The 14,814-nt window shown below is 36.2% G+C and overlaps 1 protein-coding gene across 13 annotated transcripts in view; it reads right to left on the bottom strand.

Moving 5' to 3' along the window:
- The window catches only part of FAM172A (family with sequence similarity 172 member A), a 523,432-nt gene that overhangs the window by 32,368 nt on the left and 476,250 nt on the right, over positions 1 to 14,814 (bottom strand). Inside the window, exon 11 of one of the 13 annotated variants that reach the window (XM_033179128.1) lies at positions 5,250 to 6,318. The exons of the other annotated variants lie outside the window; for them this stretch is intronic. Coding sequence (XP_033035019.1) covers positions 6,191 to 6,318 — 128 coding nt within the window. The 3' untranslated portion in view covers positions 5,250 to 6,190. Of the gene's footprint in view, positions 1 to 5,249; positions 6,319 to 14,814 lie in introns of those variants that run through there. 13 annotated transcript variants of the gene reach the window in all.

Raw genomic sequence — 14,814 nt, 5'->3', positions numbered from 1 at the left:
TCCTGCCTTAGCCTCCCTAGTAGCTGGGACTACAGGCACCCACCACCATGCCTGGCTAATTTTTGTATTTTTAGTAGAGATGGGTTTTTGCCATGTTGGCCAGGCTGGTCTCAAACTCCTGACCTCAAGTCTCCCAAACTCTTCCCTCGGTCTCCCAAAGTGCTGGGATTACAGGGATGAACCACTGTGCCAAGCATAGGATCACATTTTGAAAACGATTACGATTTAATAGATGCCAGGGATGGTGGCTTACACCTGTAATCCCAGCACTTTGGGTGGCTGAGGCAGGTGGATCATGTGAGCTCAGAAGTTCAAGACCAGCCTGGGCAACATGGTGAAACCACATCTCTACAAAATATACAAAAATTAACCAGGGGTGGTGGTGCACACCTGTAGTCTCAGCTACTTAGGAGGCTGAGGTAGGGGGACTGCTTGAATCCAGGAGGAGCTGCGGCTGCAGTGAGCTGTGATCAAGTGACCAAACTCCAGCCTAGGTGACAGAGTGGGAACCTGTCTCAAAAAAAAAAAAAAAAAAATAATAATAATAATTATTATTATTTCTTATTTTAATTTAATTTTACAGGCTTTTAAAAGATAGTTTTATTTGACATCTTTTATAAGATTTATTTTATTTCAATCTGAACTTCAGAGTGACAACACTAATTCTATCACTAAGTTTTATGACATTTTAAGTACATTATGTTAGTAAAAACATAAGAATATGATTAAAATATGCTTGGCTAAGTTTACATATCTACCACTGAATGATTACATCGAATACTCATCCTTTATTTTATAAAGAAACTTACAACCCAGGAAAGAAGAAAATTCCCTGCTATCTGAATGCCTGCCTTCCTTTTATTTTGCTATTAGCTCTTGGAGGGTTAAATGTAGTAAAATTAAAATCAGTTAAATTTTCCACTTGTTAGGAGTTCTAGTAAAAGAGTTGATGGAGAGGAGATTGAAATCAGTGACTGAAGTGAAGTTTCCAAAATATTTGAGGCTTATATTTAACTATGATAATTTTCTTCTACAGTCATTAGAAAATGTAGAATTAACTGCATACACGGATGCTGAGGGCTTAGAAATAGTGTACACAGCTGAACTGAGGGACTTAAAATTTAAGATCTATTTCTGGCTACTCTATCAATATGCTTGAAGTTCTAGACAAGCTATTTAACTTTAATGTGTCCCAATTTCTTTATTCCTAAAGTCAGAAAGAATACTGTTTACCATACCAGCAGACTACTAGGATTTTAGATTGGTAATCTATGGAAATTGAAATATAAAATGCAGCAAAGAACCACAAGCATATCTTATTATAAAGAGTCATTGTAAGCAAATTATTTACCCAGGAGAACAAAGAAAGGACTTTTACTGGTCTACCTATGTTTGTTATAGAAAAAAGTAGAAAACATGTAAGTTAAAAAAATTGAAATCACCAATAATCCTACTGTTCAGAAATAACAACTTGGAACATATCTTTTCAGACTTTTTTTTTTGACACGTAAACATTCATTTTATTATTATTTTTGTTTAAAAATACATTATTTTATTAATGGAAAAGCTAACCCTATTTCAAAACAAATGCATTTTTAAAATTATACTATACAGAGGGTTCTTATCCTGGCAGTTGGTTAACCCTCACATTGGTCACAATGATAAACTCTGGACAAAATATAAAATACATCTATTTGATAGGATTGGAGAAGCAACCAAAAGCAGGCAGAGACTGGAAGAAATTAAACCCTTCAAAGAAGGGCTCTGCACTGAGTGGCCCTTCAGCTGAGAGAACCTGCCTTCTTGCATGTGCAGGCTAGCCAGAACCCAAGCAGAAGGCTGCAATTTTATTGGCTTAAGGTGTCAGAGGATACAGTCTGGGGGTGCCAGAACAGCTGGAAACCAGGAAGGTAAATTCCTAACAAAAAGGCACCAACTATGAATGGGAACAATTCCAAATCTGTGTATAAATTCTTCTTAATTTTTTTGGTTAAATTTCAAACTCTGTTTGCATGGGAAGACTCAAAGGAGCTGACAAAAGGCTTACAGCTAGAAGTCTGAAGAACATGAGCAGAGATTTAGGCTGCTGCCTACTGCAGGACAGATGGTTTAGACTTGGTATCTTGCCAAATTAAAGAGGCTTGATGAATACCTCGGGCTTTCCCCTGCAACCCATAAAGGCCATTCCTTAGGAATAAAGATAATGTCACACGTCCCAAGGTTTACCCTAAAATTAAGGGCAAAACTCATCATAGCAAGTTGTAAAACCAAGCCTCAACATAGGCAAGGTAATCAGTCACTAGATGCCCACTAGAACAAAAACCAACACTCTTCAGAAGAATATGACAGAATCCATAGACTCAACAACTCATAATTCACAATGTCCAACATATAAGAACTTGCTGAGTATGCAAAGAAAAAAGAAAGGGCTTTACTGTTCTACCTATGTTTGTTATAGAAAAAAGTAGAAAACATATAAGTTAAAAAAAATTGGAATCATCAATAATCCCACTGTTCAGAACTAACAACTTGGAACATATGAAGGAGGGGAAAAAAAAAAAGAAGAAAACTACAGAAACAGACTTGAAGATAACCCAAATGTTGGAATTAACAAACAAAGACTTCAAATAAACTATTATATACATGTTCAAGGAGTTGAGGAAGTGGTTATAATGGGCTAAAAACAGAATACTTTAACAGACAAATTGCAACTTTAGAACACCAAATGGTGATTGCTGAACTACAAAGTATGATATCTGAAAGAAAAAATCACTGGATGGACTTAATAACAGACTGGAAAAGACTGAAGAAAACCTCAGTGAACTTGAAAACTGATCAATGGGAATCATCTACACTAAAGAAGAGAGGAAAAAGAGATTGGGAAAAAAGATAAACATAAGTTACCTGTGAATCTGTATAAAGTCAACTAATTTATATGTAATTGGGGTCCCAGAGTAAACAGAGAATAGGGGAGAAAAAAAAATCTGAAGAAATTATACTCCTGAATCCCAAATTTGGTGAAAAACATTAACTTAAGAATCAAAGAAGCCCAGCAAATACTAAACAGGATAAATGCAAAGAAAATCCATAACTAGGCTGGGCATGGTGGCGAATGCTTGGAATCCAACACTTTGGGAGGCCAAGTGAGAGGATCCCTTGGGCTCAGGAGTTCAAGTCCAGCTTGGGTAACACAGCAAGGCCTTTCTCTACTAAAAATAAATAAAAAAAAACTATCCAGGCATGGTGGTGCATGCCTATAATCCCAGCTGCTTGGGAGGCTGAGGCAGGTGGATTCCTTGAGCCCAGGAGATCAAGGCTGTAGTTAGCTATGACTGTGCCACTGCACTCTAGCCTTGGTGACACAGCAAGATCATGTCTCAGAAAAAACAAAAACAAGGCCGGGCGCATATGAAAATGTTCACAGAAGCTTTACTTATAAAAGCCAAAAACTGTAAATGGCACAAATGTCCATGAACAGGAACATGCACAAGCAAATCGTGATATATTTCCAAAATGGACACTACTTAGTAATTAAAAAGAACCAACTATTAATACATGTAACAGCCTGGAAATGAGTATATGCTATATATGTCATTCATAAGAAATTTAAGAGCAGGCAAAAAACATCTAAGGAGATAGAAATTAGAACAGAGGTTGCAGGGTGAGGTGGGGTGTAGAAAGAGAATGGATTGAAAGGAAGTAAGAAAAGTTTGGGGGTGATGGAAATGTTCTAGATCTTTATTAGGGTGGTAGTTACAATACATGTATACAATTTTAAAAACTCAACCATTTGTATACTGAAGATTTCATTTTACTATATATAAAATTTATGTCTAAAAAACAAATCAGAAGAAAAATTAAAAGGGCAGCTGGGTGCAGTGCCTGTAGTCCCAGCACTTTGGGAGGCTGAGGTGGGCGGATCGCTTGAGGTCAGGAGTTCAAGGCCAGCCTAGCCAACATGGTGAAAACCCGTCTCTACTAAAAATACAAAAATTAGCTGTGCGTGGTGGTGGGTGCCTGTAATCCCAGCTACTCAGGAGGCTGAGGCAAGAGAATGGCTTGAGCCCAGGAGGCGGAAGTTGCAGTGAGCCGAGATTGCACCACTGCACTCCAGCCTGGGTGACTGAGTGGGACTTTGTCTCAAAAAAAAAAAAAAAAAAAGAAATTATTAGGGACTAGACTTCATATACAGATATCATAATGAAAGTACCATACTTTATATATCAATAGAATATTTAATTTATATCAATGAATAAAACTCATTGCCCTAGGACACAGTTTTTTATCTTTATGCAAAATCATTGGCCTTGCCAGAGATTAAACCCTCCTAGAAGTACTAGAAACTGAGCTAATCAGTCTATATCAGTCTTTTTTCCCCCCTCTAGTCATCAATTATTTAAAAATTTTGCAAATTAATATGTCTGCAATAACTGGATGGTGCTTGGTAATTTTGCTTTAAGAAGACGGACTCATGTATTAATTTGCAAAGACCAATCTAAAATAAATGCTAGCAAAATTACAAAATCACCCTATTTGCTTATAAAATGGTGACATTCTCATCATGTATCCTTGGTGACTCTTCAAGTAAAGTATTTGCCAGATGAATATGGTGTTATGTTCAACATTCATAGGTAACATAGATAGTTGTGGTACTTGTGAACTTGGCAATGATAAAGACAGTGTAAGATTACTTTATCACTAATGATTGGCAAAATTTCCTGAGAACGTTGAGAATTATAGTCCCAAAAGGACAGTCCAGTGAAAAATCGTCAACCTTTTTTATTACATAGACTACTAATATGAGTCATTACATCCCAAGGCAGCAGAACTAATGAGTATGTAATAATTCAAACTCTATGACATTTTAACAAGATATATGAAAATGAAGTAACAAAAATGGGAAACAGACCTAATGTTTTCCAAGAATAAAAAGATAAAATACAGTATTTTTTATTTGAGTTGATGCAAAAGGTACTTGAAGTTCAAATACAGTTTGGTACTAAACTGTCCTAATTCAAAGAAGTTTTTTTTTTTTTTTTTTTGAGACGGAGTCTCGCTCTGTCACCTAGGCTGGAGTGCTGTGGCCGGATCTCAGCTCACTGCAAGCTCCGCCTCCCAGGTTCATGCCATTCTCCTGCCTCAGCTTCCTGGGTAGCTGGGACTACAGGCGCTGCCACCTCGCCCGGCTAGTTTTTTTGTAGTTTTTTTTTTTTTTTTAGTAGACACGGGGTTTCACCGTGTTAGCCAGGATGGTCTCGATCTCCTGACCTCGTGATCCGCCCGTCTCGGCCTCCCAAAGTGCTGGGATTACAGGCTTGAGCCACCGCGCCCGGCCCAAAGAAGTTTTAAGTAACTCTTAATTGGAGGATCCTGGTGTGGTAGGACTAAATAAATTAATCTGCAATTTTCTCCTAGTTTTTCAAAGGGAAATTGGAAGAAGTAGATCTTTCCAACATTGGCCTCCCTTTGAAGTTGAAATGCTTACATTGGTTGAAAATCACTGATTTAAACTCATTTTTAATAATCAGAACAATAATTTTGATTAAGTAAAATAAACTCAATCCTCTATCAGGGTACTATTTCTCAGATTAAAAAGTGATCTGGATTTCTGTCATCTTTTATTTTATCAGTTGCTGTCAGAGTGGGGAAAAATTATATTGGAGAATCTTTAAGAAATTGGTTGACCACATTTAGCAAAATTACCAAATCAACTGTGTATTTCCAACAATTTTACAGATAGTTCATGGTGAAGATGGTACTCTAGATCTGTTGGTAGTCAGATGGTGTATAACTGGTTGACTTATTCAATAGTCACCATTTCCTAAAGTTTATTCCATGGAACTCTGGCTTTGCAGGATGTCAGCAGTTGCTGATTTAAAGTTCTGATTTAAAGGCTACAATGTGCTGAGGTATACTATGATGCACAGAAGGAATTTAATGTGTACCATCTCCCAAACTATTTGACCAATGAGTTTCTCCTGGGACAGTTTTGAGGACTTTTATTTTACAAAACACACTTTGGAAAACTGTAGTCTAGAGGTAATGTAGATAGACATGAACTAGAGTTGTAGCAGGTGGAAGAAAAGGAGATAACAAACATGAGAAAGAGCATATGTAGCTTATGTCCCATTTCTCAGGGCTAGTTTCCTTAAATGTAACATGTTTTCTTTCGGCTTTAACCCTGTGCAAGTTATTTGATCTCTCTCTCTTTTTTAATAGTAAAAATGGGGCCAACAAAAATAATACTTAAATTATAGGATTTGTAATGAGAGTTAACGTTGATGTATGTAAAGTGCAAGTATAGTGCCTGACATGATCCTGTTTGAAAAATGAGAGTGAGGATTGTTATTTGAATATTTTGGTACAACTTATATGAACTAGATGTTTTCTTCTGGTCACATATAAAAAGACATTAATTCTTCTTTTGCAATATTGATTTCCAAGTGAAAGATCCTGAGAAGGCCTGCTCATAAGAAGCCTGCTTACCTTTATTGAACCTAGCATTTGACCAAGGAATCTGTCTATTACTGGAGCATCTTGGCACTACTGGTTTCACAGAAAAATATAGTTATTTGTATAGCACTTGATAGTTTCTGGTTATCCTCACATATATTATCAGAGTCTATCCTTATAACAAACCAGTGAGGCTGGTGATGCAGAAAATATCACCTCTAAATTATAGACACAGAAACTGACCAAAGAGGTTAAATGAACTGCCAAAGGCCATAGAATTGGCAAGTGCCAGTGACTGGACTCACACCCATGTTTTTGGCTCTAGGGTGAGTATGTTGAGTCACTTGAATGAATGACTGACTCAGATACGGGCTCTTGATTTTGCATTTTAAAATAATTTAGTTCAGTTCAATAAACATTTATTGACTTTTGTATGCTGGACACTGTGCTAGGTGTGAAGATACAAAAATGAATGAGACATAGTCTGTCCTTGAAGAGCTTATAATCTAGTGCTACTCAGAAAATCAGAAAACAGAAAAAAAAAAAAAAGAAAACTGATGAGTCTGAGTCATTTTTTACAGTAATTAACTTCTTGAAATACTTAATGGTATCTAGTTTTCCAGTGGCCACCAGAAAAGAGCTTATGGTGACCATAAGGCAAGGGCTCTGTAATAGCTGAAATTTGAAGAACCCCCTCTAAGGTGAAGCTGGTGGTCCTTCCTATCTTTATTTTACAGTCATTAACACTATGCTATACTGTAAGGGAGAATGCTGTAGGAGCATATTTTTTCTATAACCTTTCTTTCCTCAGCCTGACATGTCTTCCCTTATTTGTGTCCATGTTTTCTTTCTCAACAGATCACAGAAATGTTCTTTCTATTTGAGAATGCCTAGTTGTGGGAACATCACATAAAAAATATCTTTTTCCTCTTAGATATCATGATATTTTTATGATATTTCCCCCATTCCTTTTAGCATACTATGTTTTCCCAAACTTCTTATTTATCTTGACTACCTATTTAATTGCTAATGTCTGTTTTTCATAAAATTATTTGAAGACACTCTTGGCATAAGACCCCTCCATTCTTCCTTATCAAATCCCTCCTTGTTACCTGCAAAACTTATCATCACTTTGCTGTGTAGAAACTTTCTTTTAAAAAATCATTGATTAGTTTTCTGACTGCATTCTGAGAACCATTTTTCCCGTCTTATGCCTGCAGCCTTCTGTTGCCAAAAGATACTGCCGATTACTTTCTCACCGACATGTTAGTCATAGCTTCAGATTCACAATCCTATCACCACTCTGACTACTTCTTTTTTGTGTCTAGTTCCTGGTTCCTCTTGAAAATATCTTTTGTAGCTGCAGTGTGGTGGAAAACACACTGGACTTGTAAACATAATCTTTGGGTGAGACATCTAGTTCTAACACTTTCTAGCTTTATCATTCTGCACAAATCACCTTGCAGAGCCTCTGTTTCTTCATGTATAAAATTGAGATAATAATAGTACCATTTCATACCATTGTTCTTGAGAACTCTATGAGATAATACTTGTGAAAGGATTTTATACATTCTGAAGCACCATCCAAATGGAAATATTGTCAGTTTCAGATATATGGGATTTTTGTGTTCTTTATTCTCTATATTATCTCTAAGAGCTTGTTTCTTTAGTTAATATTATCATTTGCATATACATGGCCATGTAAATATATAAACTAGAAGCTGGCTTGAACCAATGTATAGGACACCTTCACAGTTATAATATGCCAGTAATGGAAAACTTTACGCTGCCCTTAGTATCCATTTTCCTCACTTTCTCACTATGGTCAGTAAGTCTGTCACTAAGTATTTGAGTGCTTAATCCTCGTGTCACATTCAAATTTCCTCTCTTTAGGGCCTATAGTGGGGGCTTGTTAGTTTTTCCCCCGGTTCCCAGCATCTCATTCCCCTTCCATGGCTTAGAGAAATTTCACCTTTGAAGATCAGTTAGTAATATGCAAGGGAAAGGGCAAGACATTTGGTTGGATTAGTGTGTTTTTGTCAGTTTTCCTGGAGAAAACAACTTAAGTCAGTGATGTTATATTACTCTGCAGTAGAAAGACAGTATATTATTTTTAAGTAGTTAAATGAAGTGCAGTAGCAGCCACAGGACTAGGGACTAGACAGCCTCAAAGTATGAAAAAAATGGAAGGGCCACATACAACACCCTTAGCTAAAGGAGAGCCACTTTTCCTACTTCCTCACTTCCTGTCTCAGTCACTCTTCATCCCATTGTCCTGTTAAATGTTTGTTGTAACACTTACTAATATACTAAATCATTTATTTGTTTGGGCATTTATTCACTAGCTTGTATTTTGGCTCATGTTTATTGTCCCTCTCCTCTGACTAAAATGTAAACTCCTTTAGGGCAGGAACTTTGCTATGTCTGCACTGTGTCTCCTCCCAGTGCCTAGAAGGGTGCCTCACACAGAGAGGCATGCAATTAACACTTGTTGACTGACTGACTGGTAAAGTCTTGATCTAGTGGGAGCTCCACAAATATTAAACTGAATTAAAAATGAATTACAGACGTTTTCTGAGATAAGTAGTTAACTTCAAATGTTATATTTTCCAGAGAAAAGAATACACTGTTATGAAAAAATTTCAAAATTTCAAAATTATTTAAATGCTTTTTAGACAATGTAGGTGCTAAGTTCCAAACATTAAAAATGACAAGATAGTGCACATTTTGCTTCTAACCTGCTATAAGTCTGCTATTCTCAGTAACCCAATCATTTGAGTGAAATGATAATAAAAAATATGGTTGTTAAAAGCTTTTGGAAATAGAGGAAACATAATTTTAACTGTGTATTTGGTTAAAAACTGAATTCAATGCCCTGGCTTCTGTATTAATAGTATTCTCACTAAAAAGAGTTATCTCTATTCCATGGAAATAATTTTAAGGATTCATGTACTATTCACACTTACTTTGGAAAAGTATGGTAAAAGGAAGAAATAAGACACTGTTCATTATCTTGATTTTTAACATATCTTCACATTTAAATAGATTTTTAAAAGAAACAAAAAAGCAACACTCCACACATCTTTCTTTTGTTTCCCCAAACAAAGATAGACTAACACTACCCACAGCGCTATATGGCAGAGTTTTAAAATTTGTTCAGGATGTAGCTTAGGCCCTTGGACAATCATTTATAAGTTTTTTTTTTTTTTAACTTAATTTTGGAGGACCCTTGTTTTTCAATTAGGAGTTACCAGGGCTATTCATTTGTTAGCTGGAGCTTGTTAAGGTCAGGAACCACCCATGTCTTTTTCATTTCTCCATGCTGTCCTCACTCCTCACCAGGGGTTAGTTGCCTAGCATGCGTCATGCCTCAGTAAGTGTGAACTGCGGATATGGAAGATGAGCCTCTGTAAAAAGTGCGACTTCCATATGTCAGAGAGAAGACTGAAAATTGTATATGGGAGTAAGTTAACACTCTCCAGTATCTGTAGATCTGAGATAAGATGGATGGAATATCAATACCATAAAGACGATGGCCTCTCTCAGGCCACAGATAATAGTACCAAACTCCCAACTAGTTTGCAGTAGCAAACTGCTTCCTTTTGATTTTGTTAGGCATCTGCAATTATTCTCAGAAAATCTGCACAGAAAGTGGGAAAACTGGGATGCAGTTACTGTTGGTAAGATAGATGGATTAGGCTACTGGCCTAATGCTAGTAAGCAAGGTGGATAGTAAGTTCCCTTAAACCTTCCTGTCTTTCTTCTAGACCTATCATATTTGATCTTTCATGACATGTCCTATACTTTGTCAGCAATCAACAGCAAATATATTAGAAAAATGGTTATGATAATTACACCCCAATATAGAAATGTTAAAAAAAATCAGTAACTTGAGGTCTAAGTACAACGCTGTCCTGAAGAATACAGGTTATGCCATAACCTTATATGAACTTGGTTAATTTTAGTCCAAACATTTCCTGAGCGCCTTGTATATGACAGACACTGTTAGGCAATGGGCATATAAAGTAAAACAAAACATAAGTGTCATCCTTGAGGAGATTACAGTACTAATTTCCCTTGGAAGAATCCAAGACTCACCTGCCCTATTCCAAATTGCACTTTATGATAAGTGGCATTAAAATGAAATGTGATATATGAGAAGTCATTGTTAGATAAATTCTGCCTACAATGAAAATGACATTGCATTTCAAACTTTGATTCAATCCCCAGACTGTATTTCTACTACACAGTACCCTCGGCACAGTAAACTAATATAGAAACCTTTCAGCTAAAAACAATAGTAACCAAATTTGCTATAGAATATGCATTGTTATCTTTAAAATAATGCTTCCTATTTTGATACTTTTTTGGTAAATGAATGGCTATTATTTACCAATATTATTATTTAATAAACATTAAATAAATGTTATTTAATGTTTCTAGCAGAATAATACCAACAGTTTGTCTGAGATCTCTCTGAGTCAAAACACAAGACATGGTCAACTTAAGACTCTCATTAGAGGACTCACCCTTGAATTCTTGAACACTCAGCTCCTGCCAAAAATGTGGTTAAGACAGTAATATTTAAGAGATAAGTTTAAGGTACATTTAAATGGTCAATTTTCCAGGTTTTTCCATCTTTGGTCACAGTAAAGTTATGGTAAATTATAATAAAAATCAATGTGGCCTCCCATATGAGTCATGATTTAATGTTACGTTACAGTTTTTTACCGATCATTGATATAAAAAATGGGCAGAAGATATGGCCATTGTTAGTCTATGTGTCTTTGACAAGTATCTGTGTGATTTCATTTCATTTCATTTTCATTTCAATCATCATTCTTTCTATGAGCTGAAGATTATGGTAGTTAGCAAAAACAATGTGGTCACTGCCTTCAAAAAGTTTATATTCTAATAGGGAAACTAGAAACTAAATAAATCATTTCACAAATAATTGTTTATAAGGAAATAATATGTGATGACTTCTTTGGTATTTATTGTAAGAAAAGTATCTTTTCAGATGAGCTTATATGTTTTTGCTTTTCAAGTGAGAAAGATATTGTCAGCCATTTATTTCCTTTTTTGCCTTGAGTGTAAGGAAGCTCAAAGATAAATTTTATGCTAAATTAATGTAATTGTCATATCATAGGCTGATGGCCAATTATCTTTATTTTTAAACAGTTTCTGGTCCTATAAAAATCTTTATTTTAACTATGATGTCTTACATGTCTTGTTTCCTGCAGGGTGACTAAAGGAAGCAAGGAGGGATAGGGTATGGTTGGGAGGTCGGGGTAGGGGATGGGGATAACTAAGATATACAGCATAAAAAACAATTATACGTCTTCTTGAAGTTTTATTTCAAAGTTTCATTTGAAAACCAGAATTGTTCTATATATTCACTGTTGTATAAAACAGTACACAATTTTTACGAAGTTCCAAGTTGGAGTTCTCTAGAAAACCCGTGATGCTATATAAAAATGAGATTTTTAACTACCTTTAGCCCCATGACAGAAACAAGGGACTGAGTGAAATTTCATGGAAGTATTGTAAAACATGTTATATTAAAAAAAAATCAGAATTTCATAATCTTTTGAAACTCTGCAGTACTTTAATGGTACTTCTAATAGTGCCTAACACTTGGAAGGAGTCCACAGTTTGGCTCTTATAAAGTGGTTTTTGACAGCAAATGTGCAGGAACCAGAATCTATCCTTAAACTTGAATCTGAGCCACTTAGACATCATGATGTTGCCCAAATGTGAAGTGGTTTCCATTGGCAATACCATAATACAGTGTCTTCTCACTGCAGCCTGAAACTGAGTTCGGGAGATGTTTAGCTACCAAAAGAAGCAGACATTATCTAAGTCTTGATCAGACAGAAAAAAATTTGAAAACGACTTTCTGGCATTCATTCAGTGGAAAAAGAAGCAGCAAAGAAGCCAAATAAAGTTAACAGCTCTAAAGAGAGGCTGGAAATTGTGGTGCTCTAAAGTCTTCATCATCACCACCATGCTCACTGAGGCCAATAAACATTTATTGAGTTCTCACCATGTGTAAGGCACAATAACAAGGGCTTCAGTTATAATGGTCTTAAAGGTCAAGGATGCTCATTCTATACAAAAGAGGCTTTTTTCTCTAAATACATTATAAACATGTCTATCCACTCATTTGTTAACTTAGAGTCATGCTTCCACAGTACTAAACTACCCCACTCTTCTTTCACAACACACCTCAAGTTCCACTTTGTCACCTTGTAATTCCTTGTACCTGGCACAGTGTTTTGAAGGTAGCAGTTATTCAATAATATGTATGGACAGAATTAATGAATTGTAAGGGTCTTACAATCTAAATGGGAGATAGAATAGAGGTTTTTTTTTTTTTAATCTTAACTTCTTTATACAGTTTCTATCTAGCATATAACAGGAATTTAACAAGTTAATAGTGTACAAATAATTTCATAGAAAACATTTATTGAATACTCACTATGCTTTAGATGCATTATTACATTGAATTCTCACAATATGTAAGTGCTATTATTGCTGTCATTTAGAGATGATATAGCTAAAGTTTACCAGAGTTAAGTATAATAACTTGCTTAGTTACCTAGATGGTAACTTGTGGAGGCAGGACTTGAACCTAGGCAGTTTGACTGTAGCTTAGACTCTTCATCATCATACTGCACATATAGGTAATAAGTCCTCTAACTTTAGAAGAAGAAGTGATTACTGAGGACTGGGTAGTGGGGATGTCATTATGAAGAAAGTAGAACTTATGGTAGGTTTTTAAAGAAGACCAGAGATAAATAAGGGGCAAGAAGGCAATTGAACAAAGAAGGAGTAGAAATGCTTACAATTATCTGGAGAACAGAGTTAGACTTCTTTGGATAGAATGAAAGTTTGTGCAGGATAGTAGTAGAAACCCTAATTAGAGATTTAGCAGGAACAAGAGTGTGATGGACACAGAAGTTTGGATTTCATTCTTTAGGTGAAGGGGAGCAAATGAAGTATTTTATATAGAGAAAGAGGTACGAAAAGCTGCGTTTTAGGAAGATGTACAGGATTTAATAGCAAGTGAGGCATTACAGACAGGGATACCAATCAGGTGAAGAGGAAGAGACTAGACTAAGATGGTGGTACTGGGAATGAAGAAGAAATCACAGGTAAGAGAGAAAGAACAAACCAATAAAACATGATGACTGCCTTGATGTTGGAAAGAGATTAGTCAGAGTTTGCCCTGTCTGGGAAGTACTGATAATGTCACTGTCAGAAGTGGAAAGGTTCTAGAGGGAGAGCTGGGTTTTGGAAGATTATTAAGCCCATAATTTAAAACAGTTGATTACTCCAGGGTTAAGGCACTTAATAACTAAATAACTTAACACATGTTTGGACACTGATGATGAGCCAAGCACTAGACCAGGTACAGGTGACAGAACGGTGAATGGGAAAGACATGGCCCCTGTTTTCACAGGCCTCAGGAGTTTGTGAGAAAAGAAAGGCATTGCATAAGTAGTAAGATGACATGATGAGCTTTATGCTGGTGGAAATATAGGGTATTATGGGAGCATATGCTAGGAGCATATACAGAGTGTAGTCTGGGACTTCCTTGAGGAAGTAACATTTAAGCAATGGGTCATGTTAATGGTTTAGTGCCCCAAACCAGGGACAGTAATTTGTTTAGGGCAGATTATATATGAGAAGTATGAATCATAGTACCTGCTCACCAATCACTCCTTCTAGTGAAGCCACATTGCTTATAGACCTGTTTTAGGGACAGCAGTAAGGGGCCATCTTTTGTTTCACATTACCCTACACCTCCTATCCACAGCTGCTGAAACCAGGAAGGGACACAAAACTAAGTACAGCCTATTCAGAGGGTCATCACCTATCAGGGGTGTCCGATCTTTTGGCTTCCCTGCACTACACTGGAAGAAGAAAAATTGTCTTGGGCCACATATAAAATACACTAACATTAATGATAGCTGATGAGCTAAAAAAAAAAAAAAATCACAAAAAGTCTCATAATGTTTTTAAAAAGTTCATGAATTTGTGTTGGACCACGTTCAAAGCCATCCTGAGCTGCAGGTTGGACAAGCTTACTCTAGAGGAAAAGGATGAGAAAAAATAATTTTCTTAAAAATTTAAATGTATGATACCAAGAGACCGGTGGATGACTGTGGCTGAAAAGTCAGGAAGTCAAGTCAGACTAGAGGGACCTGAAGGCCATGCATTTGCTAAAGTACTGAGTGGGCAGAAAGAGTAAGTAAGGGGAAGAAGCTGGTCAGCAGGTAACTAAAACAAGGAATCAAAGAGATAAACAGAGACCACTCTAGAGAAATACCATGTGTCTCATGAGAGCTAAATGGC

Source organism: Trachypithecus francoisi, unplaced genomic scaffold (assembly GCF_009764315.1).
Source record: "Trachypithecus francoisi isolate TF-2019V2 unplaced genomic scaffold, Tfra_2.0 Lachesis_group2, whole genome shotgun sequence".
Classification (NCBI taxonomy): Eukaryota; Metazoa; Chordata; class Mammalia; order Primates; family Cercopithecidae; genus Trachypithecus; species Trachypithecus francoisi.
This window is presented reverse-complemented; position numbering and strand designations above follow the sequence as displayed.